Source organism: Pan paniscus, chromosome 11 (genome assembly GCF_029289425.2).
Source record: "Pan paniscus chromosome 11, NHGRI_mPanPan1-v2.0_pri, whole genome shotgun sequence".
Lineage (NCBI taxonomy): Eukaryota > Metazoa > Chordata > Mammalia > Primates > Hominidae > Pan > Pan paniscus.
The window spans coordinates 45,902,636-45,930,037 of NC_073260.2; the positions used below are offsets into that span (position 1 = coordinate 45,902,636).

A 27,402-nucleotide genomic window follows, 5' to 3' on the forward strand; every position below is an offset into this window, starting at 1 on the left:
AAAAGCATCTTGACAAGAAACAGTTTTTGAGAAGGCCAATATATTTCAATAGGACAAATATATTACTTTACAATTAAAAAAAATAGAATATGACAAATGCCTTGCTTTGAAGAACAGATGGATAACATTTTAGAATACTTCTATATATATTTATGTTTCATTTTACACAACTAATAATACCTTAAACGGATACCTGGAACCATGTACGTAAACCAGACGTTTCACTGACTCACACTGCACTGAGACGTGCTGAGACAGGCACCGGCCACAGGGAAGTAGAGTCAGTGACCCGGGCACTGTGCAGGAAGCCTGTGGCGCTCTCACAATCTCATCCCCACCTCCACACTATAAATCTCTAATGATAAAATGATAAAATCCAGGCTCAGAGAGAAGGAATCTACCCACAGTCACAAATACGGTAGCTGGATTCAAACCCAGACCCTTATTTCAAACTATTGGCACCTGCTACCACAGCAGAGCCGAGCCGAGGCTACAGACAGTTTCACACATATGTGAGAATGCAGCACACAAGCAACAGAAAGGGTGACTCTGGCAAGTCAGCTTGGCGGCTGGGGAAGCCCAGCACTATAGGATGGGGTATTCAGAGGCTGTCAGAGAGGTGTGCCAAGGCCTCACTTCACTAGGAACGTTTGGAGCTTCTTCCGTATGAAAGCCTGGAAAGATAGCAAACTGTTCTAGTCACTGAATGATTTTTTTTTTACATCTTTCAGCAGGTTGGTGAGGCTAGGATGGAAATGTATTGGTGTTCATTTACACCAAGTATACCAGGGTATGACGTGTCACTCATGTTCCTGATTGTCAGGGGTGTAGAGTTTTCCTTTATGGAGGAGAAAAGAAAGAGAACGTTAAGTAAAAGCTGACTTCTGTGTCAACAGGAAAGAGCAAAGGCAAATAAACCAAAATGGAAGAAAATAAATCATTAAATTTAGAAAAGAAAAGATCAAATTCACAGCAGAACTATCTGGCATGGGTAAATTTTTCATTTCTATCTGCTCCCCAACTCAACAGGGCTGAGAACAGACAGCCAGGAGGGTCTCTGATAGTGTAACAAAGAGGGCCTGGGCCCTGCTGGTGCAGGGCAACAGAAGGCCTCAGCCTGGCTGGACAGATGCTCAGAGTTCTCCTGCACGGCCTGGCCCTGCCAAGTGCTATCTCCCTACAGAAGCACCAGTATCTGGGTGCCCTGACCAGGGAAGCTACAAGAGTCACAGAGACAGACACCTAATAGGTCTAGTCTCCTCATGCTCTAGTTAAGCTAACATCACACATTCAGGTTCCTTCACATAATGGGTGAGCTTAAAATGTCAGGAACACAGAAAGCGGCAGTCAGATGATGGCTCAAACTTCTTTCACAGCCTTGTCGGGACTTCTCGCTGTCATCAGAAGACTGTGTGACCAAGAAGCCCCAACTGGTCACGGAGCTATCCCCTTGCACCCCACAAGTGAGGGTTCAGAGACACCTAACTGTGTCAACACGTTTGTCTTAAGATCAATACGAAATGTCTACACAGATTAGTGGATGGCTAGAACACAACGTAATGATATAGATCACGATTAATTTTTGCCAACATATAAAATTCAGAATCACTTTTATGAGAAGATATTAGAAATGGTACCATGTGTCAAAACATAAATATAAAGTGGATATCTGTCTGGAACAAGAGCATAACAATCTGAAAGAAAAACCTACAGTTACACTAAAGTCATTCCCTCAGCCCCAGGCCTACCTACCCATGCCTCAGGATCCTGGAGCAGAGCACGATGGAATTCTCTTTGTGAAACACAAAGTTTTTTTGCAAGTAGAGTTGGAAAGGCCTTAAAGGACAAGAAAAACATTCAACACCATCTTCAAGCAAAAGAGGCACATCAGGCACAAACTTCCTGGGATACCAGATCAAAGGGAGCCAAATAAAATTCTTTTAGCTATTTTACATTAAAAACCACATCAGTGTTCTGATTTTCTAGCATACTAAGAGTTAATTTTTAAAAAGTAGTGATAGCTACCATTCATTGAGCTTTTTCATCAGCTAATTTAATACACAAACAACTCAGCAAACCTGTCACGCACATTTGAATGCTCCGAGGTTCTGCGAGCTTCAGGTCACAACATCACCTAGAAATACCAACCAAGAGACTCTGAGCAAACCGGTTCCTGCCAACAGCTAGGTCTCAGTGCTGCTCACAGAGCATGCTAACACCAAACAGCCTGCCTTCCTGTGGTTCATCTTTCACAGTCCAGATTTGGTCCAGGGAGTACATGTCATTAGCAAAAATTAACAGGGGAGGGGAATACAAGACTTATGCAAAAGATGCCTCCATAACACTACATGTCAAAATAAATAATAAATGTGGAGACGTCCCGTTCCACAGGGCTTTCTCTCCTAAGATACATACATAAGTTCTCAAGAAAATGAAACCCATTTATACAAACAAGGTCACAAGGTGGAAAAAAACTCAGTCTTCTCTCTCAATAAGGACTTTTACATATCCATTTAAAAATGTCAGTAATTTTATGCAAAAATATTAAAGCAATAAAGTGGATGTATACAGATCTTATTAAATATTAGGTATTAAGTACATGTACATATTAATACTTACATGCACAAATAAGAATACATAGTTACATAAGTATATTAAGTATAAAAGATGGAAGAAAAGGAAAAAGGGCAAGTTACTCTCCCTAAGATAGGACCTAGTTATTGTAAAAATCTTATTTTAGCAGATGCAGAGGAAAATAAGGTGCTTGAATATTCACCAATCTTTCAAATATAATTACCTCTCTAGAAGTAGGATCATGGGGAATTCTCTATACTGTATTGTCCAGTGTTTGAATTCTATATAACTTTGTATCAAGATGATAATTAGAAAAAAGATATAAAACAAAGAATTAAAAATTGTAATACAGCAACCTCAGATTTGATTCAGATTCTGCAAGTCCAAATGAATTTATGAAAATAACATAAAATAAACACCTCCACAAGGATTCAATTGTAATTTTTGTTTTGTTTTGTTTTTTAAACAGGATCTCACTCCGTTGCCCAGGCTGGAGTACAGTGGCACAATCTCAGCTCATTGCAACCTCCACCTCCCAGGTTCAAGCAATTCTCCTACCTCAGCCTCCCAAGTAGCTGGGACTACAAGCAAACACCACCACGTCCAGCTAATTTTTGTATTTTTTGGTAGAGAAAGGGTTTCACCATGTTGGTCTTGAACTTCTGACCTCAAGTGATCTGCCTGCCTCAGCTTCCCAAAGTGCTGAAATTACAGGCATGAGCCATTGCACCCGGCCTCAACTGTAATTCTTAATTCAACTGAAACAAGATTACAAACATCTGACAGGCACCAGGAAGGGAAAAAAGACAAGAATGTCACTTTAATTTTTAAAATTTAAACAAGAATAAAGCAAGTGTATGCTGGTACTGCTCTACTGTTCTAACAAAGGAACTGGAGGAGACATTACTTAGAAAGCCACACATTTCATTCCTTTTCTTTCTTTCCTTTTTTTTTTTTTTTTTTTAAAGAGACAGGGACTCATTCTGTTGCCCGGCTGGACTGCAGTGGTGCCATCATGGCTCACTACAGCCTCGAACTCCTGGGCTCAAGTGATCCTGCCGTCTTAGCCACCCAGGTTGCTGGACCCACAGGCACATGCCACCATGTCTGGCTAATTTTTAAATTATATGTTGCCCAGGCTGGCTTCATGCAATCCCCCTGCCTCAGCCTCTCAAAGTGTGGGGATTAAAGCATGAGCCACCACATGTGGCCCCTTTTCCTTATTTTATTGCCAAACTGTTTTAGGCCTAGAATAACTGCCAGTTCTGATCACCACCCAAGCACCAGCCTATTTTCTTCCAAGGGACATGCTAGAAAGAGAGTGTTGTGTCTCTGCAAAGTAGTCAATTAAACTCAGAACTGAGCTTCCAACAGGTTCACCTTCAATTTTTTTGGAAAAAGACGTCGGGCAGGCACAACTATGTGGCAAGAAGTCTTCTCATATTCTAAGAACTCCTCCTCTAACAGATTTTCCAAAACTTCTAAAGAGAAATTTGTATTTCAAAAGAGTAACATAGCCCATCACGTCCATTCCAACAGCACAGGAGAACTGTACAGTACAAAGACACTGAACAACTCATCCAACTAAAGAAACTAAAATGCTGAATAAGATATTAAAGAAATACAACGAAAAGAAGAGATAAAGTTCAGGGCTGCCAAGCGCACCCAGATGAAGGCTGCCCTACTGCCCCTGAGGACTGGCTGAGAGCATTTCCTGATCTGCTGCCATCTGTGTGGATGCCTCCCCATGAACTTGGGGTTACAAGAGCATATTTTCTGTCGTGTGTATGAGGCTCCTGTGCAATGAACCGTGATGACAGCATGGGGGCACACACATCTGTTCCACCAATGTTGCTGCAATGCACACCACACACCCACCTTCCTACAGGCACAGAGCAAATCTCCACAAAGAGCACCCGCATGCACGCAGCTCTGAGAAGTCCACAAGTCATGACAACATTCAGCAATGCTCAATGGCGACAGCCAGGACCCAATAACTCCACCCATAACCGCCCACCACATTTTATTTTTAAAAATAAATGTTTGACAATTTTATAGGCTTTTGTAAAAGGTATCTTATGGTCTAAGTTGTAGAATTTTGATATTCTTAGTGAGGGTGAACAACTTTTTATGTTTCTTGATGGCTGCTTCCCTTGTGAATTCCATGCTTATACCTTTAAGAGATGAGATGAGATCTCACTACATTGCCCAGGAGAGAGCGCATTGGCCATTCACAGGTATGATCATAGCTCACTGCAGCCTCAACCTCCTGGGCTCAAGTGATCCTCCCACCTCAGCCTCCCGAGTAGCTGGGACTACAGGTGTACAGTACCATACCCAGCACGTTTGTATCTTTTTCCATTTAAAACAGTTGCCGTCGGCTGCACACAGTGGCTCATGCCTGTAATCCCAGCACTTTCGGCAGAGGTAGGAGGATTGCTTGAGGCCAGGAGTTTGAAACCAGCCTGGGCAATACAGCGGTACCCCATAACTACAAATAATACAGGTTAGCTGGGTGTGGTGGAACATGTCTTTCGTCTCAGGCGGAACATGCTAAGGTGTGAGGATCACCTGAGCCCAGGAGTTTGAGGCTGCAGTGAGTTATGATGGTCCCACTGCACTCCAGCCTAGGTGAAACAGCAAGACCCTGTCCCTAAAAAAATAATAATTTTAGAAAACCACTTACCTTTTTAATTCATAGGAAGCTTCTTTCTTTTTTTGTTGTCTCTTTTTTTATGTAACAATCCCCATCACCCATCACTACCACCCTTTAAAAGAGTGCCACTGATTCATTGTTGGGGAAACTAGGCCATTTATTTTGCAGGGTGTCCCACATTATTCCTTCCTTGTGGTATCACTGAACATACACTACAGAAGACAGGAGAAGTTAGGTCTGGACAATGAAAGGCAGAGTGTAGCAGGTGGGGGCACACCTTGCTATGCATCTAGAAGGCCAATCGCCTCCGCTATTTTACAGTCTAGAAATTATAAATGTTTCTGGCCAGGCATGGTGGGTCACGCCTGTAATCCCAGCACTTTGGGAGGCCGAGGTGGGGGGATCACCTGAGGTCAGGAGTTTGAGAACAGCCTGGCCAACATGGTGAAACCTCATCTCTACTAAAAATACAAAAAATTAGCTGGGCATGGTAGTAGGCAACTGTAATCCTAGCTAGTCGGGAGGCTGAGGCAGGAGAATCGCTTGAACCTGGGAGGCAGAGGTTGCAGTTAGCCGAGATCATGCAATTGCACTCCAGCCTGGCCAACAAGAGTAAAATTCCATCTCAAAAAAATTTAAAAATACATACATATATATAAACATTTCTACCATCAATATATTTTAAGACCAGAGTTCTGGAGTTCAACTGTTTCCACCAGCTGAATGGTCTGACTGTCCGGAGACCCACTGCCCCGAGGGCAAATGGCATCAAGGTGTGAGTAAACTCACCTCCAAAGAAACACCAGGGTCTCTCCAGCCTAAGGTCATGCTAAGCACACTCTGGATCAGGAGCGTCTAACCTTTTGGCATCCCTGGGCCACACTGGAAGAAGAAGAATTGTCTTGGGCCCCATATAAAATAGACTAACAATAGCTAATGAGCTTTAAAAAAAAAAATCAGAAAAAAAATCTCAATGTTTTAAGGAAGTTTATGAATTTGTGTTGGGCCTCCATCCTGTGCTGCGTGCAGCCCGTGGGCCACGGGATGAACAAGTTTGCTCTAGATGTTTCCCGTGGCACTTAGAACACATCCAGCTGTGCACGGCCCAGCCCTGCTGGTCCTCACACCACAGGCCATCAGCTGGCTCGCTTCTTTCTCCCAGTTTTCCTGCCCTCCTTTGCTCTGGTGCTCCCAGTTCCCCGCTCCTCACTCTCGGCACGTCTTCTTCACGCACTCGTCAGGGCTTCTATGTTCACTGCTTACATACTCTCCTCCAGAATGCAAGCTCTGCACACAGACCTCATCACTCCTGTCCTCTGCCCTGTTCACTGGTAAATAAATGCCCAAGTATTTCTTGCTAAGAGAATGAATAATTTCTGTTCCCTTAGGGCCATCCTGAAAAAGCAACATAGGTCCCGGGGTCCTCATTCAATTCTAAACCAAAGGTTAAAAAAGTAGTGACTTTTTTAACCTAAACTATAAAAGCAATTCTTTGTTCTCTTATGCACAGCCTAAGGGGCACATTATACACTGCAGATACAACCAATTCAACACACTAGAACCCTTGCTGAAAATCATGAACACTGTCTCTACTTGGCACATGCGTCATACTCCTGCACCTGCCACAAGCAAAGGATGCCCGTGATCAAGGGTTTCACCCCAAGTTAAATGCTAGTTTCTGACCCCAAAGCCTTCAGGAACAAGCACCCTTGTCTCCTCTGCCTTCATTCATCTCAAGTCTAACATGTCTGTCTCTTCCTTATTATAGGGTGTACCCTGCATTCCTCATGGCACTTCATACCACAAGGATGGCAAAACACAAGACTCCGAGCAGGTCAAATTCCAGTGGCAGAAACAAGATGCATCTCCAGAAAACAGTAAAGATGCCATACCAGGGATAAAGACAATAAGCACTTGGAGAGGTCAGATGCCCAGAGCTCCAAAAAGCTGACCAGAACCTTCACAGACAGGTAGGAAGTGCATACCCAGAAAAGACAGGACATGCTCAGGCAGTCCTACTCACTCCAAGTTCAGCTCATCCTAACAAAGACAACTTGCCAAATTAGATGGGCAACTCACATTCTTCTCAATCCCTCCCCACCGGAGGAACAAGCACCTCAACTGAAACATGCCCCAGTCACCACCCACGTCCCCAAGTCAGCACCTTGACCTGGTTTCCACATCTCCATCACTAGCATGGAACTCTTGTTGGGGTCATAAAGCTTACTTCTTTTGCTTTTTGTCTTACTTCTTACCAATGTTTCATAGTTTAGAAAGAACATTTCTTACTAAGACAAAAACTGTATTGTACAGACACTTGGACCTTGCTGACATGAGTCACGTTTTACAACAAAATGCACATGCCTTAGAAATCTGGTACATAAGGGCTTCCAAGACCATCAAGCAGTTGTTCTCAAACTTCAGTGTGCTAAAGACTGACTGAGGTGCTTATTTAAAATGCAAATTTGGGGGCCCCAACCAGAGATTCTGATTCAATGGGTACTCAATATATTATCTTGCTAGAGGTTAATTTAAAAGTTTGAATATTCAATTGCAACTCTTTACTTCATTTTAGAGTCTTGGCATTGCATATACAGCAAATAAACATTTATTAATTTTATACTTCTCTGCACATACAGCAAATCAACATTTATTAATGTTATACTTCTCTACTATAAACAGGGTATGCATCCCTGGATGGCAGAGAGTCCTTCAGTAAGCTCTGCCCTGGGTCAACAGACATTTATTCCCATTTCACAGATGGACAGAGGACAGAGAGGAAAAGATCATCTGCTTCAGGTGACACACAAGGTAAGAACTGGCATGGAAACTGACACCTATGTCTCTTACATTTCCTACATCAGAAACAGATGTAACATCAACCAGCCCTGGTTATCTGCGCTGTAGAGTTCACACCAAGGAAAAGGAGACACTGACTTAAAGGAAAGAAATATTCTCTCCCTGTTTTTTTTGTTTTAAACATAAGACAATTTAAAGAAAGGGAGGAGTGCAAATTAAAGATTTCCTCGATCAAATTTTAACCAACTATGTATTTGTGAACCCATTTATTCAGGGACACACAGTGTTTAAAATACTCCTCTAAGGAAACAATTCCAGCCTGGGTCTAGGCAGCTTTCTAGGGTTTTGCTTGGGCAAACAGTGTTATTTCCAAATTGTCCTGTAACCTGCTGAGTTTAGGAGAAGGAGAGGAAATTCAGAGCTCCCTTGATCCAGGAGCCAGAAGATTAATGTTTCGGGGGTCGGCAGGGGGTTGCTGTGACGGGTGTGAGTGGCACCACACCGGACAAATGCCCCCATGTTTTGGTCATCACACAAACCAGTTCTTGTCAAATTCCTCCCCAGAAAGTTTCCTGTGGCTCCAGGCCATGGGGCTGGGATGGTGCAGATTTTAAATCATGGAAACTTCAAGAACATACCTACTCTTCCTCTCTCCTCTCTGTCCAAGGAGCCCCCATCTGAGTACAGACTGACCATCACCCACCTGCAATAAACTACATCTCTGAGCAAAACACCAGCTGGGCTGGCAGGCCAGAAGGCAGCTTCCCCAGGTCACTACCCGCCAGGAAGCACCCAGCGACCCACGCACCACTCACTTTGTCGCCCCTCCGCTGCCCTCGTCGTTGTCAGAAGATGACGATGTAGAAGAGCCAGGGAAGTAGGCGGAATCCACGTGGTTGGGGCTGCCGCTCTGGGCCGGGTTGATGGGCGAGGACCGCTCATACAGCGGCGTGTGCTTCCCTTCGTGAGGAATGTTGCTGTAGCTGTTCTGCTCCGTCAGATTCTTCCCGCTCGTGTCCAAAGTGAGAGGTGCTGGCTCAGAGAGGCTGTACGGGTATGGACCCTGGCCCGGGGCGCCCCCTGGGCTGGGCACCTGTGGGGCCTGAAGTGAAGGGCACACGTCATGCACACGTGGCCAGCAGGACCCGACTCAGGCCCAGGCTGACGTTTCCTGGCTCATTTTTATTTCAACAAACACTGGCATCTATTTCACATATCAATTCAAGAGGTTAGGAACTTATTTTAGCATTTGTTGAAATTCAATGCACGCACCCTGTCTGAGACCCGCCACCCGACCCAACGCAGGGAAGGCCTTACCACGGGCTTTGCTTGCAGAGAGGTCTGCGGAATGTTGAGCATCTGAGGAGGAACATGCGGCGGCACCATCCCAGGCATTCCAAACGGACCGGGTCTGGCTGCTTCACCAACACAGAAAGAAAAGAATCACACAGCTGTGAACAGAATGCGTTTTCCAGGGCATCCTGGGGGCCAGCCCATGGCGCCAGGGATCTCACCCTCACCTGGCTCAGACATCGACACCACCATGGGTCCCACTTCTCAGAAATCATTACGAATTGCCATTTCACAGTAAGGAAAACTTAATTTTATGATGCTCGATTTGATGGACTCGGGCTGGGATTCTAACTTTCCAGATTTCTCAGTGAACTTGCCATAGTGGTTCTGCTCTCGTGCACTTCCTGAGGCCTCGGCTGTCCCTCTGCCTGCAACTTGGTGGGGATTCTCTGTAACTCAGTCTCCCTGCTCAGGGCTGCTCCTAGCCTGAGGTCTCCGTGAAACCAGAAGCCCTGGCAGGCATGAAAGGAACAAAGTCGGACCGAACAGTTTCCTTTACTTTTGTCAAGCAAGAAGACTTTTCTATTTAAAGTACATTGCAACTACCATTAGGTTCTCAGCTAACTAGTGAGTTTTTAAATATAAAAGGAATTGCTTTTCATTGTTCAGCAATTAGGTTACACATTTTAACACATATACAGGATGAGTAATTTGTGATTCTGTGTTCTCTTAAAACATAATTTCATAAACCTGCCTGATGTGTGCTGCTATGTGCTAGTCATCATTCCCACGCTACCCTGCAAAAATGAAGAAATCTGTGAGAGGACTGAAAGCCACATAGAGGAATGGCTGAAGCAGGACAGCAGGACATGGAACCAGGCCAGCCTGAAGCTGGGACAGAAGGCAGGGGCTGGAAGCCTCCACACTCAACCTCTGGCCTCGCACGGTCTAACTAAGCACAGGAAGAGAGCTCAGGGGCTCTCTGAAGCTCATTCACTCATACAGAAGTGAATGAGTGAGTAGATGGTGCCCATAAAGGGCTGTTCCAGAGACAGCACAAGACCCGCAGTAACAAGGACCGACTGGGGCCCAAATGATATGCAGGAAGCAGGAGGACATGGGACGTGGACCTCTAGGAGCTGCACTCCCTCTCAGAACACTTAGGTGCTGAGGGCCTATGATGTGTCAAGCTGAGGACTGGGCCTGGGGATGAAAGGAGCCCTGAGGCGGTTTAAGTAAGATGCACACTGCTGAAGACACAGAGAAAATAGAAAACCTGTGTGAGACACAACAGATCCACCAGGGGCTTGCACGGCTGCAACATCTCTTCCTTGGGTTTGTTTTAAATGTGGAAGAAAACCAAGCCCAGAGCTTGCTGACTCCAATTTCCCTCTTTAAGCAGTAGATATGCTTCTACAACCTCTTCATCTGAACACCAGGTGTTATGGTTAGGCTGCACATCCCCACCCAAATCTCATCTTGAATTATAATCCCCATAATCCCCACGTGTCTAGGCAGAGAGACTAGGTGGAGGTAATTGGATCATAGGGGCAGTTTCTCCCATGTTCTTCTAATAATAGTGAATGAGTTCTCACAAGATCTGATGGTTGTATAAGGGGCTCTTCCCCCTTCACTCAGCACTTCTTACCGCTGCCTTGTTAAGAAGGTGCCTTGCTTCCCCTTCAACTTCTGCCATGATGCTAAGTTTCCTGAGGCCTCCCCAGCCATGCTGAACTGTGAGTCAATTAAACCTCTTTCCTTCATAAATTATCCAGTCTCAGGCAGTTCTTTATAGCAGTATGAAATCAGAGGAAAACACCAGGCAAGGGGAACACAACCCAAGAACCACCACCTCTCACACTGCCTACTGCCAATATAGGTAAGGACAGAAACATTCCCCAAACCTTCACTCTCGTTCTCTGAAAAGCAAATGTCCATGGCTGCATTCGCAAGAGGCTCCCTAAGCCAACACTGGGCGTGGTGAGACCAGGAGTGCAAACGCTGTCCTTGGTCCGGCCTCCTGAGAGCCAAGCATGGTCAACAGACGCTGGGAGTGAAGCACAGATCATTGTTGACTCCCCCCAGAGAACGACCAGGAATCTTACAGACTACAATTTGTCTGAGGTTCCTGCCTTCCAAGGGCCTTCAGCTCGCAAGCTTTAAACACCATAGCCCTTTGATCCTGGCTCGCATCAAGAAAAAACCTTGGCAGAGCTTCCACCTTTGTACCAAACAAAAACAACTGCAGTATGAGAAGCTGGGAATAATGAGACTGGCATGTGTGTAGTCACAGACACCTCACACTTGCATGCAACACGCACATAGACACACGTGCACGCAACACATTCCTAACTGACCGATAAGTCCACAAGTCCGTGCCTCTAAGGGATGTGTGTGCATGATCAAGTGGTCACTCACACACAGGCGTAGATACACACAGAAGTGCACACAAACACACCCCACAAGTGCACGCATGGCGCACACACATGCATGGCACAGACAATACAAGGAGCTGTTCCTAAAACAGTATGATGGCTAGATCTGCACCTCCACGTGTGCGATCAAAGTCGCTATTATTTTAAAAAACTGTTCACAGGTGATTCTGATAGGCAGGTTTGGTCCAAAGAATATTATAAAATCTATTCAAGCTCTAACCATATAATTTAAATCAATGTAAAATGTCTAGTGTATAATATCTTGTGGCTGACCTCACTTACCTAACTTTGGAATAATACAAATCTAAGGCTAGACTCATGTAGCACCCGCATTCAAGTGAAGATGATCATTTTTGTTTTTTGATTTTTGGCCATTTCATCCTAAAACCTTCCTTGAAAGCACAAACTTTCCTTTAAAGCAAACAAACAAACTACATTACAGCATAAAACCAAAGAATTCCAAGGAAAGAATATTTTCTAAAATCACATTCCAATCACTGACCTCAAATAATCCTCTGTGAATCCACAGAGCAAGTCACTATTCTATTAAAGCAGTCCAATAAGTGAATTGATTTGTATGCATTTTCTGAAGGCTGCAGAAGTGCCTCCTAACCCAGGGGCTGCCTCTGCGGATTCAGGCCTTCATCTATATCGGTTCTTGTTCTCCATGCCCAAGTGCAGCTGAGCAGAACCACTGTGTGTCCTCTCTACAAGAGGCATCTTTCTCAGAAGGGACACGGGGCTCCAGAGTAGAGATCACACCACCAGTTTCTCACTCTTTGCCTTTCACACTTACTAGAGAGGTGGGCTTTCGGTAAAAAAAAATATGCAGACTGAAGAAAAGAAGCAAAAGAAGAAAAAAAGGCCAAAAAAGTTTACTATATTTCAAAATATTTCATAACTTTAAAAATAGTTTTTAAATAGTGAGAAGTTCTTTCAGAATGAAAAGAGACATGCACTGCAATCCCTCGGCTGTATGATCTTGACTTCTAACAGCTCAGTTACCTACTTCCTCAAAGGACTCACTTACGCCTATATGCAGCTGTGTGGCTTTTGCTCTGAATTAAAATACGGTAAAATTCTTTAAAGAAATGGTGTTAAACTGGAACCTCTTCTTAGAACTACAGTCGGCCTTACCCCAGTCCCCATTCCTAGCCCAACCTAACAAATGTTCCTCTATTACTTGGCATATGATCCTGAAATGTTAAACAAAACAAAGAGTAACAAAGTTAAGTCTTAAAAAACAAAAAACAAAACAAAACAAAAAACTGGCCTGGCTCAGTGGCTCATGCCTGTAATCCCACCACTTTGGGAGGCCAAGGCAGGCGAATCACTTGAGGTCAGGAGTTCAAGATCAGCCTGACCAACATGGCGAAAGCCCGTTCTACTAAAAATAAAAAAATTAGCCAGGCATGGTGGCAGGCGCCTATAACCCCAGCTACTCGGGAGGCAGAGGCTGAAAATCGCTTGAACCCTGGAGGCAGAGGCTGTAGTCAGCAGAGATCGTGCCACTGCACTCTGGCCTGGGTGACAGAGTGAGACTCCATCTCATAAATAAATAAATAAACAGGCAGACATTGTATGATTTTCAAGTATCACCCAAAAAATATAGCTTTGAAGATGTCGAGTCCAAGATTAAACAAATCAATATAATCCCTACCACCTTTAATTTTCATCCCTTGCAAACATAGACAAGGCAAAACATTCCAACCATTTTAAGCATGTGCAAACAGACATGTTTACTAAATCTCAATAGTCTACAGAAGATAAAAAGGTATAGAAAGGAAACTGTCATGTGACCTGTTCCTGTTACACTACAGATCCAGTGTCCAGAGAGGCAGGGTGGGGCCTTGGAGCACAGTGGGAGGGCGCGGCGTCTGGCCATCCTGTAGGGAGAGGAGGCCCCACAGAGCCGGTCAGGCTGGCCAAGCCTGGACTGAGACCAGGTGCAATGTCAGTGCCCAGGGAGGCAAAGGATGGAGGAGCAACTCCCAAGAGCTAAGAGCCTGGGAGCAGCTGATGCCGGCCCAAAGCCTGCGGTGTTGGCCAGACCCCAAGGGAAGAGCCAGAGGCCGGCGCCCAGAAGAGGAGGCCTGGTGACAGAAGGAGGCAAAACCTGAGGCATGATCAGCTTGAAGAAGGCTAAGTACAAGGCCCATGAGAGTAAGATTATGAACTCAGTGAACAGGCACGTCCTGCGTGGCACGTGAAAGAATTCGGAACAGCGGGAAAAATTAAACCACGGAAGCAAATTTCAAGTCAACAGAAACAAGAACTTTCTAAGAACGAGAGCAGTTCAACAATGAAAAGGGTTGCTTTACTGACTGCTGGACTGCTCATACAAGAACATTCTACAGCAGGGAGCTGGGCTGAACTTCTATAAACATTCCTCACTCCCCAAATCCTTTCCATCCCTGAATGTGGATAGTGAGAGGGTAGACATCACGAGATACGGCATCATTCGAATCTACCCAGTGCCCCAGTCTCAAGTAGCAAGTTTTATCTAAATGTATTCAGTTCCTGGGTTTAATTAATCAGTTTGAACAGAATACTTGTACTGACTGAGCAAAGTTCAAGAAGGCAGAATAGGAACATTACATCTCATCAAGGCTGGTTACGGTGGCTCATGACTACAATCCCGACACTGGGGGCTGAGGCAGTTCAGACCAGGCCAGGCAACACATCAAGACTGTTTCTACACACACTCATAAAAGCAACACAAAAACAAACAAACAAAAATCCCAAATCCCATTTAGCCACTGAAATGTGTTTTATAAGTCTATGATGAAATAAGATAAATTAGTTTCTGTCCATTTGTGGATTTTGGAAAAGCACAACCTAAAAGAAAACTCTACCAGGTCGCTACTTTGAAGTCACTGGTAAACTGAACTGACATTCCTCATTTGTAACCAAATATTGAAATGCCATTAACAAATACAACATTAATAAACCTAAATGCATCCACTTTGGGAAGACACACACTGCAGTCTTTTAAATCAGACAATAGCTCAAAGGAGGGTGTAGGTTCTTCCAAAACATTCGATTTTTAAGTTCAAAATAAAAATGACCTTCCAAAACGGCCACACGATCAGGCAGCCTGTGTCACTTCCTACTTCACACTACCACAAACTCACTGAAAATGGAGCGAAAGGTCGCAGAGCAGACGCTGAAAGCAAAGCCCCCAGCACCAGCAGGAGAATCCAATTTTCTACTTGGGAATTCTGGACCAGAAGGGCAAGATGAGTGGCCGTTCTACTCAATGGGAGTAATGCCCTGACTTCCCTCTGGTGCCCTTTATTCTGTCAGCCTCCGGGGCTTAACATCAACGTCATCTGCATTAGCTTTAAAGATAAAAACTCATCAAGATGAACTAGGACTCATCTCAAAAAGACCAAGTGCAGAACAGCAAGCACGACACAGCATTTAATTTAAAATTAATGTATTAATTATTCCATATGAGGTGAGAAAACATAAAAACATGTTCAAGGGGGCTGTACATGACTTTTAGAAAAGCCTGAAGCATCTCTTTTTTATTAAAAGACTGATCTGAAGCACAGGTTGCCATTTGTATAACCTGAAGTAGGTACGCCACCACTCATTCTACTGTTTCTTCTATTTTTTTGTTAACAGTTTTTCATCACAACAACAACAAAACTTTAGTAAAAATCTAAGAAAGGGCAAGTCTAGTAAGCAAAGCTACAGGACAAAGTGAGGATTTAATATAACATTTTTAAGGAATATCAAATTTTTAAGGTTATTAGTAAAATACTGCAATAGTATAATATTGAATACCTCATGAAAATAAAATTTTTAAAAAAATCATTATAGTAGCAAAAAACTAAACACGTTCTTGACAACGACATCAGAGACATGGCTAAATTATATGGCACCTCCACATTGCAGAGTACCAGACCATCTCTGGAGAAAATAAGAAAGTCATCACCAGCTTCTATAATGGGCCCCACTTACGGGTCATAGCCCCCAGGCTTGGTCAGTCCCAACCCCCGCGGCCATCCATGCTCCCTGCTGAGCCCACTCCTCTGCAGGAGGCCCCAGGCACTCCACTTCTGCCCTGACCACAACAGGACAGGAGGGCCACCGGGTGGGTCCAGGTGGGTCCAGCCATCCAGCTGTCAGCCAGGCATGGCCTGGGGCAGTGTGGGCCACCATGTGGTCTCTTTCACATTTCCACTCTTTCTGCCCTAGAGGACCTGCCTCTATCCTTTGGTCCTTTTGCTAGAGCACTCAGCTGACTCAGGCAGGTTACACTACAGATTTCTCACCAGAGCCTGCAGTGGGCTCTGTTCAGACCTCCAGGGTCTGAGTGGCATGCCATTGAGTTCCCTGGAGGCTGAACACCTTTTCTCCACAGCTTAGGATCAGTCATCTGGCATTTAAAATCATTCTTTACATATTGTCTTTCCAACTTCCGAGTGGGATATTTTCTCATGTTCTCAGATTCTGGGGGGTATGTTATTGGAGAGAGATCGTGTGTATTTTCAAAATAACTGTTAACACTATCTATTGAGCAATGCGACACAGGGATCAGGGCTGTGGTGACACATATGAAGTAGGGCTGTTTATTCTATGGAAAAGTCAGGGGAGCAGCAGGACACACAGACCTCATACAGCACAGGAGCCCCTCTCAGTCAGGATGGAGTGATGCCCAAGAGCAAAGCAGGGGCAGGATCCCCATGGCCAGAGCCCAGAACACCAGCCCCAGGACCAACCCAGCTTCTCCCTCAGGTTTGTCACAAGTAACTTTCACAACATGAATTCCCTCTCCTGGGCAGGCTGCCTGAGCTGGAGGTAGCAGTGCCCACCCCAGGCCACTCAGCCTGCTGTCTCCTAGGTCTGCATCCAGGTCAGTCACTGGGCGTTGCAGGAAGGTGATCCCTCAGACACAGTCTGGTCTGGTAGAATGTGACCAGCCTTGGGGACCTGTCAGGGCACAGGCTGACCACAGGCTCCTGTCCCAATGAAACACACCACGGGGCCCTTCCCAAGCACCTGGCAGCTGCTACACCCAGAGGTCACTGTGTTGCTGTGACCAGGACCAGGTTGCTCATCACTGTGTAGCGTCTGTTCTTTGCTTAGTGCTGATTAGCACCTTTTTCAACATGGTCCTATTTGCAAATTTCTTCTCTGACACACAGCAGCCTGGCTGCTCTACACATATGCCCTCAGTCTACTCACTCTGTGACCTCCCCATGCTGCTTAGTGGAGGCTAGACTTTCAAAAGACCAGGTAGCAGGAGGCTGTCTGCTATGAGACATCAAGCTCCCCTACCTTCACTGTAAAACCACATGTGCACCAAAACCACTCCCTTCTGTATCTTTAACCCCTCTCTCTCAGTAGTCATCATCCCCATAACAACTTCAACCTGTTCAATTCTCCCCTGCATTTCAAAGCCCCACCCCTTTATGGAAATGACTGGAGAGAGGCGTGGTACTTGCCACCCATCCTATCCTCTTCTACGAATTTCTATACTGAGGAAGAAGGAAAGCTAAAAATGACTTTTCCTAGGATCCACTGCCTCTTGTTGAGGGCCAACCAATTGTACATACACAAGGTTTGGGAGCTCCAAATTCAGCCGAAGCCTGCCCTGAGTGGTCCTACTGACACTCCATCTATCAGGCAGCGCCCTCATCTTGCCCAACCTCTCAGAACTCAGCGCTGCTAACAACTGTGCACAGGGTATCTCCCCTGGCCTCGCTGCGCCACTCTTTCTGTGCACCCACCTCCTGCATCTGGCCCCAGGGGCGCCATCTCTTTATCCTCCGCTTCCACCACCACAGCTCCTCTCAGCATTACACACCAGCAAAGCTGCAACCCATGACTCCAGCTTAGCTCCTCACTCTGCTTTCACCTGTGCATTCTAATGCCTGTTTCCCATCTCCACCGGGATCCTAGAAGGCGCCTCGACATTCGTGTCCAAAACCATCCTCCAAATCTGCTCTTCCTCCAATCATCTTTATCTCATTAATGGCATCCTCACCTGAGCTGCTCAAGCCAAAACTCTGGGAGCCATTTCCCCCGAATTCTTTTCATTGAGCTTCTATAATCAAGCATCAATATCTACTATCTACTTATTCCATCTCCCAAAAACCTATGAAATCCACCCAGCACTCCTGCCTCCCACAGAGGAGAACTTGCCCCAGGGACTGCAACCATGCCTTGCCTCAATACTGAAAGAGTTTCCCACTCCTTTCCCTATACCTGCCCTTGCCCACTCTGATCCCCTCTGCACACTGAGGCCCGAGCAATTCAAATGCACACCTCAGCACACCACTCCCAGATTAAAACTCTTTCATGAGGATATTTCTTTAACATGGAAAAGGTAGAGGAGATAATGCTAAGGGTTAAGATGACAAGACATCAGACTCCCCCTTAAGATCAAGGGCTAGACAAGAACAGTCACCATCGCACCTTCTATTAAAAATCGTGCCCTGGCCAGGTGTGGTAGCTCACACCTGTCCATTTGTGGACAGCACTTTGGGAGGCCGAGGTGGGCAGATCATGAGGTCAGGAGTTCGAGATCAGCCTGGCTAACACAGTGAAACCCCGTCTCTACTAAAAATACAAAAATTAGCCGGGCATGGTGGCAGGCACCTGTAATCCCAGCTACTCGGGAGGCTGAGGCAGGAGAATTGCTTGAACCCAGGAGGTGGAGGTTGCAGTGAGCTGAGATTGTATCACTGCACTCCAGTCTGGACGACAGAGCGAGACTCCATCTTGAAAACAAAAAAAAAAGAAGAAGAAAAAAAAAAATCATGCCCTAAGTCACAGCTGGCTCAGTGGATCAGGAAGATCAAAAAGATACTAGAGGAGACACAATCAGCCAAAACAAGATACAAATAAACTATGAAAATTAATAAGAACTGAGCAAAGTTGTTAAGATAAAATCAACTTACAGTATTAATTTGAAAATATAAGACACACATAGAAATAGCACCCAAAAATAAATATTTAGCAATATCTCTAAGAAAAGATGTTATGAATGCTTAATGAAGAAAATTCAAGTTTATGGAAAGATATTCAGGACAATTCAAATCAATAGAGAAATGTAACATTTTCTTTAGTACACTCAATAATAAAGATTTTATTCTTTCCAAATTGATCTACAGAGTTGGTGTAATTCCAATCAATATCTCCACAAGGATCATAAAATGTACATAAAAGTGAAAAGGATCAAGAACAGTCTCGACCTCTTGCAGAAATATTACATGGGCAGATTTCCCCAATCAGACATCAAGTATTATTACAAGGCTATGGCAACTAGAACGGCATAATCCTGTGGCATGAAGATAATCAGAAATTCAACAGAGCCCAGAAACAGACCCACACATGGAGACACTCAATATGTCAGAAGAGGATAGCATTCTCAGTGGACAATACTAAGGCAACAGGTTCTCCACATGGTGAACAAGAAACTGAATTCCCTCACTCAAACCATAAACAAAATTCAGTGCCAGGTAGTATCAAAGGGCAAAATCATAAATAAAACTTTTAGAAGACAAAATGTTTATCACCTCAGGCTAGGGAGGAATTCTTCCTTTATGTTTTCTTTTTCTCCTTCTCATGTAACACTTTAAACAGACACAAGAAAAAAGGGAACCGTACGATAAGCCACACATATCTATCAACCACCCTCAAAATTAACCAGCACACGGCCTATTGCGTGTCATCTGCACTTCCACCCTTCTTTGCCCACCACTGCATTATTGTGAAGCAAATCTCAGACATGACATCATTTCATCCATAAATACAGGATAGGACTTAAAGGTACAAACAATAAAGGGAAAAATTCATGTATTTGACATTAAGAACTCTGATATCAAAGCACATCATGAAGACAGAAAAATGCAAGCCACAGATTTGAAGATTATTATTTGCAGTCCATTTATCTGACTAGCATCCAATATATATATTAAGTATCCCTATGAATAAGCAAAAAGAAAAACAACCAACAGAAACACAAGCGAACAGGCCGGGCGCAGTGGCTCACGCCTGTAATCCCAGCATTTCGGGAGGCCGAGGCGGGTGGATCACGAGGTCAGGAGATTGAGACCATCTTGGCTAGCATTGTGAAACCCCATCTCTACTAAAAATACAAAAAATTAGCCAGGCATGGTGGCGAGTGCCTGTAGTCCCAGCTACTCGGGAGGCTGAGGCAGGAGAATGGCGTGAACCTGGGAGGCGGAGCTTGCAGTGAGCCGAGATTGCGCCACTGCACTCCAGCCTGGGTGACAGAGCGAGACTCCTTCTCAAAAAAAAAAAAACAAAAAAACACAAGCGAACAACATGAACAAGCATTTCACAATAGAGGAAACCCTACTGGCCCATAAACATAAAGATTCTCAACCTCATTAGTAATCAGGGAAATGCAACTGAAACCTTTACAGGATATAGTTTCATAATCACTAGACCAAAAAATAATAAAACGTGGAGCAACGAGAGGGTTCTTTCACTTCTGCCAGGAGAATAAATAGGTGTATCCGCGTCCGGCAGCAGCAGAGGCTTTAACAGGGCCCTACCCTGGAGGTTCCCTGGAATTCCACTCCTGGGCACATCAGGTCACATGAAACAATGTTCACAAGTGCGCTATCCATCATGGCAAGCAGCTGGAAACAGTCCATTTTCCATCAACAGTAGAATGGACAAATATATATTAATACAATGGAATGCTGCACAGCATTAAAAAATGAACTATGCCAACATGAATGAAACACAATAATAAAAATATTAAGAAGGCAAGTCAGAGGAGTACATGCTATATGATTTTATTTCATAACAAACAAAATGAAACTATTTAGTATCCAGACATACAGACACGATAAAATTATATAGAGAAGCACAGAATAACTAATACAAAATTGAGGGTGGTAGAGAGTCGAGGAATGCAACCAGCGAAGACATATAAGAGGGCTAAGATATTAGTAATGTTCTAAGACTAACACATTGTAGTATGATAGTTACAAAATCATTTTTTTTACAGGTAAAAATTATTCCATGAGCTTTCACGTTCTAAGAATAAAGTCTAAAATCCAAGGTGGTGCCTGGCAACTGCACTGCCGCTCTCAGCATCACCTGACCACTCTCCCCGCTTTCTGTGCTTCAGCCACATTCTTCTTATTTTTCTTCTTCACTATGTCCTCCTACCTCAGGACCTCTCACATGCCACCTCCCCTGCATGGAATACACTTCCTCCCATATTGGCACCTTGCTAGATGCCTGAACCCCCAAACCCCACTCAACAATAATCTAATCAATCAGAATCAGCCATTTTAATCGTAGATTGATTCAATCAGGTTGGTCTTCCTTGAGGTTCCTGTTCTCTTTCCTGCAGGATTCCCTGGTGTTCACTTCCCCACTATATATTCATCTGTAGGGGCAACGGTAACTCCTCTCTTATTTACCACACCATTCAGCACCCAGCATACTGCCTGTCATGAAATGCACAAATCAACGAGCTCTTTACTTTAAAATATATATATATATCTACTTTTTTTTTTTGAGCAGTTTCAAGGTTACAAAAATCTTGAGCAGAGTACACACTTCGCATTGGTGTGACACATTTGTTCCAACCAATGAGCCAAACCTGGCTACATTATGATTACCTAATGCCCACAGTTGGCATTAGGGTTCACTCTTGGTGCTGTACGTATTCTGGATATGGCTAGAAGTATAATGCCATGTATCCACTGTTACAGTATCATACAGAATAGTTTCCCTGCCCCAAAAATCTGCCTAATCATCTCTCCCTCCCCACAACCTCTGGCAACCCTTGATCTTTTTCCTGCCTCCATACTTTTGGCCTTTTCCAGATGTCCTATAGTTGGAATCGCACAGTATGTAGCCTTTTCTGATTGGCTTCTTTCACTTAGTGATATGTACTTATGTTCCTCTGCATCTTTTCATGGCTTGATAGCGCATTGCTTTTTAGTGTTGATTATTTCATTGCTTAGATATACCAAACTTTATTTCCCTGTTGACCTACTGAAGACATATTGGTAGCCTCCAAGCGTTGGCTATTATGAATAAAGTTGCTTTAAATATATGTGTGCAGGATTTTGCATAGACATAAGTTTTCAACTCCTTTGGGCAAACACCAACAAGCATGACTTGGGAATTTTGTAAATATCTGCGAAGCTGTCTTCCAAAGTCGCTGTACCATTTTTGCAATCCCATTAGCAACACAATCTGTTGCTACCCATCCTCACCAGCATTTAGTGTTGTTGGTGTTTTCTATGTTAATCATTCTAACAAATGTGTAATTAAAATGTGTAGTAGGAGCCCATTTACTTTTCACTAAGGAAGGCCAATGACACAGTGGATACTTCTTCAGCCTCAATTTCACCTGCACACAGGATCTGTGCCCACAGATTCCACATCCACAGATCTGAGGTGAGACCTCAGTGTTAGTTGTGTTACTTGTTACTTTAGTAAATTCCACCAATGATTTTGAAGCAACTGGTTTAACTAGGGAACTAAATATTTTGAAATCTCAACTATCACATATCTTATTTGTGCTTGCATTTAGATTGGTGATTTCCTGGTGAGCTATAGCAGATTTTACATGCTGAGACAGAAAGAACAAATCACAACCATTTCCAGATAGGCAGGTCCTCGCTTAGTAATTATGACATAGTGAATGCTTAAAAATAAGTATGCATCTCACCACCACTTATTTTCAAAATCATCTCAAAATACACGATTTCTGGGAGACTATATTGCAAGTGTGCGTGTGTGTGTGTGTGTGTGTGTGTGTATGTGTCCTCCTAAGAACTCTACACTACCCAATAACTGTTTAGAGATCTGAGGTATTTTTCTCAATATTGCAGATAGATTTACAGGCTTACAAAGAAAGGCACAGAGGATGAGTTGTGGTTCCTAAAAGCCAGGCCAACTGGTACCTAGCTAGGAACATTCCTTTTTAAAAAATATAAATTCCTAAGGCCCAATTAAGATGCTAAAATAGCAGTTTTGAGGTGGAATCTAAAATTCCAGCCAAGTTTAGAAACCTCTGGTTAGATCAACTCGCCCCATGTTTTTCCCCTACAGCCATGCTCTCTAAGCTTATAATATGATTACCCTAAAATTTCTTCAAAACTCTACACATATTCCAATTTCTGAATGATTAATAAGATAAATTCTAATATAACAAGAAACTAATATCCCCACATTGGTTGTTCAAAATTCTGAATTATTTTCCTGTAGAATAATATAATGGACTGTGGTTGGATTCTATGACAGATCACCAAAGACCACTTAGGACCTATCTACTACTTATAAAAATATTTCTATGGAAAATATATCATGGGTTCTAACTTGGGGTGCCAGAAAGGGTCCCACCGACTCCATGTTGTTCCTTCTAGACTTTCAACTTAGGTTCCAGTCTTCGCCCTGTTAGTTTCACTGGTAGGATCCCAGTAGTATGCAGGGGTAAAAATCAATGACAGCTAATGTAATTTATGTTTCTTCAGAGTTATCAGAAAAAAACTAAAGTTATTTTTACAAGAATCCATTTCTGCTAGTTCCAAATCATGTGTATGCAGCTTTAAACAAAACGTCCTTCCCAATCTTGCCTGAAGCCTCTCTCCAGGCTTGTCTCCTGCCATTCCAGACTGCATACCCGTCATCTTAAAATTCTACACTGCCGAAACTTCCTGCCTGGCTGTCATTCTGTGCCTGTACTTTTGTTAGTCCCTCCGCATACAACCCTCATTTCTGCAACAGCCAGAAGCATCAGGGAATGCTGTACAGGAGGATTTACAGGCAGTTCATGCCTACCCTAAGCTGCCTGAAACTATCATCCCAAACATCCCAAACTCTACCAGTTACTTTGCTGTTCTCCATAAACCACCGAGTAGTGAAAATGAAAGTGAAACTAAATTCTGAGTAAACTTCACCTCTAAAATACTTAACTAAAATCTTAATAATTTGATAAGAACACAAAAGCACTTGACAGAACATATTTTTAAGATATTCAAACTTAACTCACCTTGCCTATTCAAAACATCTTCATAATTATGAGCCCAGATCAATGCCAAATGTTAAGTGTGCTGCCTTTCTCTATACTTATCTTCCTAATTTTCTCCTAAGTAGATTTTCCAGTCCCAAGTACACTCTAAGGACTTTCTAAACTACACCTGCCATACAGACTGTCCCAAAGGAGCACAATGTCAGTGAAACACAGGAGACTGCCGGCCCCACCTCTGAGCGCTCCCTCAGGCTCCTCACTGCTCATTCCAATGCCCAATCATTCAGTGCCTGTTGAGGCCATTCTGCCAATGAGAAGAATAATGACAGTATCTACTATCAGACAGTATCTGTTATTCTTATAGGCAGAATTACCTAAAAGGGCATTGAATGACTGAACAAGTACTTCACTAAAGCACCTTACATACGCCTTCTCTTTCAATATTCACATAATGACCCCATTCTATAAAATAGGGAGCTCGAGGTCAGGAGGCAGTAGGCCACAGGTGGCAATGTTCATGCTCCCCATCATTCCCACAAGCAATTATTAGACATCTTCTGTGTGCAGGGTATATAGTAGACACACTGAGATCTGGTCCCATAATGCCTCACCTTAACTGATGAAACAGTATACAGCTAGTCTCCCTCCTGCTGATGCTCTGTGCCCCCTTTTCCAAAAATAATCCTAAAACACATCTCATCACTTCACTCTCTTGATTTAAAAACCAAGTGGATCAATTCATTCAGTCAAATATTTATCCACTGGGGATATAAAAGTAAAGGTGACTAATAGGCCCTCATTACCCTAGACTTTACATTGTGGGGAGTGACGGGGGAAGGGGTGGTGGTGGTGAAAAATAGAAGCCAAGGAGTGTGCAGACATTTAAAGCCAGGCAGACCTAGGAGAACACGACAGCCTGGATCTCACAAATCAGAAGGGCACAAACACAAGCTGGTCAGAGAAAGGAGCCCTCCAGGCACAAAAGCCGGCCCAGAGGCCCAGGGCAGAAGCTAGCTTGGTTCATGCAAGGCAAGAAAGGAGGCTGCGCTCAGGAGTGAGAAGCCAGCAGTCTCAGATGATGGGGAGGAAGCAAGGTAAGCAGTTGGGAATTTATTCCAAGTGTGACGGGAAGCCAATGGGGAATTCTGAGCATGGGAGTAGCACAGTCCAATTGCCATTTTTAAACATTACTTTGGCTGCTGGGAAGAAAATGGATTGCAGGGGAGCAAGAGAGCAGCCAAGAGCCCCACTGGGAGGCTGCTGCCATTTACTGACTTCGCAGTGGAGATTCAGCCACTCCATGCCCATCTCCAGGTTACAAGCCCTACCTCCTTTATTACAGGGCATCGGCACAGGCCATGTTTCCCTGTCCACCACCCAGCCACATACATAGGCAGCCAAAGCCAGTGCCATGCCTCTGATCTCCAATGCCCAGTTCCTAGCATACAGCAGACACTATGCTTGAATAAATGAAGGGTGCAGCTCTTAAGGCCACTTTCAATCTTGGAATTAGTCTTCTCAAATAAATAAAAAGTCTCCTTCCAGTAAGAGTCTCTTGAACATGCAATCATTCTTTTGTTAACTTAGATGAAGCAAACAACACAATTTAAATGAGAGTTGGGGTCTATTTCTCATACTTCTACTTACAGTTTAGTGCTTTATAACCTCCACAAGACGTTCAATATGAAGCAGGCTTCAGGCTAACAGCTTATGAATATTTTTATTTCCCAATTTCAAATCTCTGAATTAACTTTTGGTCTTTTGCAGGCTGAACATGGTGGCTCATGCCTGTAATCCCAGCATTTTGGGAGGCTGAGATGGGCAGATCGCTTGAGGCTAGGAGTTCGAGACAAGTCTGGCCAACATGGTGAAACCCCATCTCTACTAAAAATACAAAAATTAGCTGGGCATGGTGGCGCATGCCTGTAATCCCAGCTACTTAGGAGGCTGGGGCACAAAAATCACTTGAGCCTGGGAGGTAGAGGTTGCAGTGAGCCAAGGTCACACTACTGCACTCCAGCCTGGGCGACAGTGCAAGACTCTGCTCAACAATAAAAAAGAATTAAAAAAAAAAAAAAAAAAAAGGCAGGGGTCAAGAAAAGAGAGACTACAAATACACTGCATTTATGAAATCACTTGCAGTTGTGGAGGCCCTTCTATGTCCTCAGGCAATTCTGTATTTAGAAGCGGATATCTCAGAGCTGCCAAGATGTCAACATCCCCTCGACCTGCTGCCTCATCTGCACAATGCCCTCTGATTCTTCTTCATCCTATGAAGGCTGTTAAGTTCTCTTCCTCCTCAATATTTTCAGGGATTGCTACTGAGTCTGCCCAGGAAGTTTGGCTATACTTACTGGCATAACTACAGAAAATCATGTTTCAAAAACATAAACCTACAAGATTATATGGTGAATATTTAAACCTACTTGGATTATCATATGGTCAATATTGATCACAGGCTTTTATTTACTTACCTAAGTAATGTGGTGGATGAAATGACATAGGCTTACTAGTCGCTGAATAATATCCAATTGCTCTCTTAAATCGAATAACTTTGTCATCTGTTCTAGACTGAAATAAAGGCAGGAAAACCTTCATAAATTAGTGTGCCACTGGTCATGTGTATCACAATGTTTTTTATAATTCAGCACATGTATAATATTCTACAGCTTTTCAAGTTAGAGAAGAATTTTGAATGACATTAAAACTTTCAGGGAAAATCAATAGATTACTACAAAAGAATCAAACCAAACGTGAATTCTTTTAAAGCAATGTAGTCACAAGAGCAGAACTCCAAAGTGGTAGTCAGGGCCCTGGGTTCTAGCTCTAGGACTTCCCTGACTTCCACTCTGCTCGGTCTCTGGTCCTGCCCAGAGAGGAATCTCAAGCCATCTGTACCAAGGGAACGGATGGCAGTGACAGATTGGGGATGTTCCTGCCCAGGGTTTCAGCTCTCTCTTTTTCTTCTGAGACGGAGTTTCGCTCTTTCACCCAGGCTGGAGTGCGGTGGCATGATCTCCGCTCACTGCAGCCTCTGCCTTACGGTTTCAAGCGATTCTCCTGCCTCAGCATCCCGAGTAGCTAGCATTACAGGCGCCCGCCACCACGCCTGGCTAATTTTTGTATTTTTAATAGAGACAGGGTTTCACCATGTTGGCCAGGCTAGTCTCAAACTCCTGACCTCGTGATCTGCCCGCCTCGGCCTCCCAGAGTACTGGGATTACAGGCATGAGCCACCGTGCCTGGCTGCATTTCAGCTCTCTAGAGACACAGCAGGAGTTTCACAGAGCCTTGCCTATTCTACTGATGCCAACTTGTTGGCGCACCTACTTCCCCAAAAAAGAAGAAAATCCCTGTCCATCACCTGAAGAAAACAGACAAATCAGAGATTTATAATGCCATATGACTGACTTGATACAGTTCATGTTCTGAAAACTCTGAAATACAGATCCTATTAAGTTAAGATCGAGAACTTATGAGCAGGAGACCTCACCAACTGTCTAACTGAATCTCCCTCCTTTTACTCAGCCTGCAAAAGCTGGGTGAAGTGGCTGAGACTTCCTGGCTGGCAGGGAACATGACCAGGCTACCTCAGCCTCTGGCCTTGCAACCTGCAGCTTTCTTCCAGTGGCCTGAGCAAGAGCTCTCAGACCCATCCAGTC

The 27,402-nt window shown here is 44.0% G+C and overlaps 1 protein-coding gene across 9 annotated transcripts in view; it reads right to left on the reverse strand.

Annotated features, from left to right (window-relative positions):
• The window catches only part of FAM120A (family with sequence similarity 120 member A), a 113,987-nt gene that overhangs the window by 40,979 nt on the left and 45,606 nt on the right, over positions 1-27,402 (reverse strand). For 4 of the 9 annotated variants that reach the window (XM_034967765.3, XM_055091743.2, XM_034967759.3 and 1 more), the window contains exons 5-8: positions 26,215-26,311; positions 9,347-9,447; positions 8,845-9,131; positions 1,753-1,836 (exon numbers count right to left, since the gene is read on the reverse strand). In XM_034967765.3, the coding sequence (XP_034823656.1) occupies positions 1,753-1,836; positions 8,845-9,131; positions 9,347-9,447; positions 26,215-26,311 (569 nt within the window). The remainder of the gene's footprint in view (positions 1-1,752; positions 1,837-8,844; positions 9,132-9,346; positions 9,448-26,214; positions 26,312-27,402) is intronic. The other 5 variants (XM_063594319.1, XM_034967763.4, XM_055091744.2 and 2 more) reach the window with 3 other exon arrangements.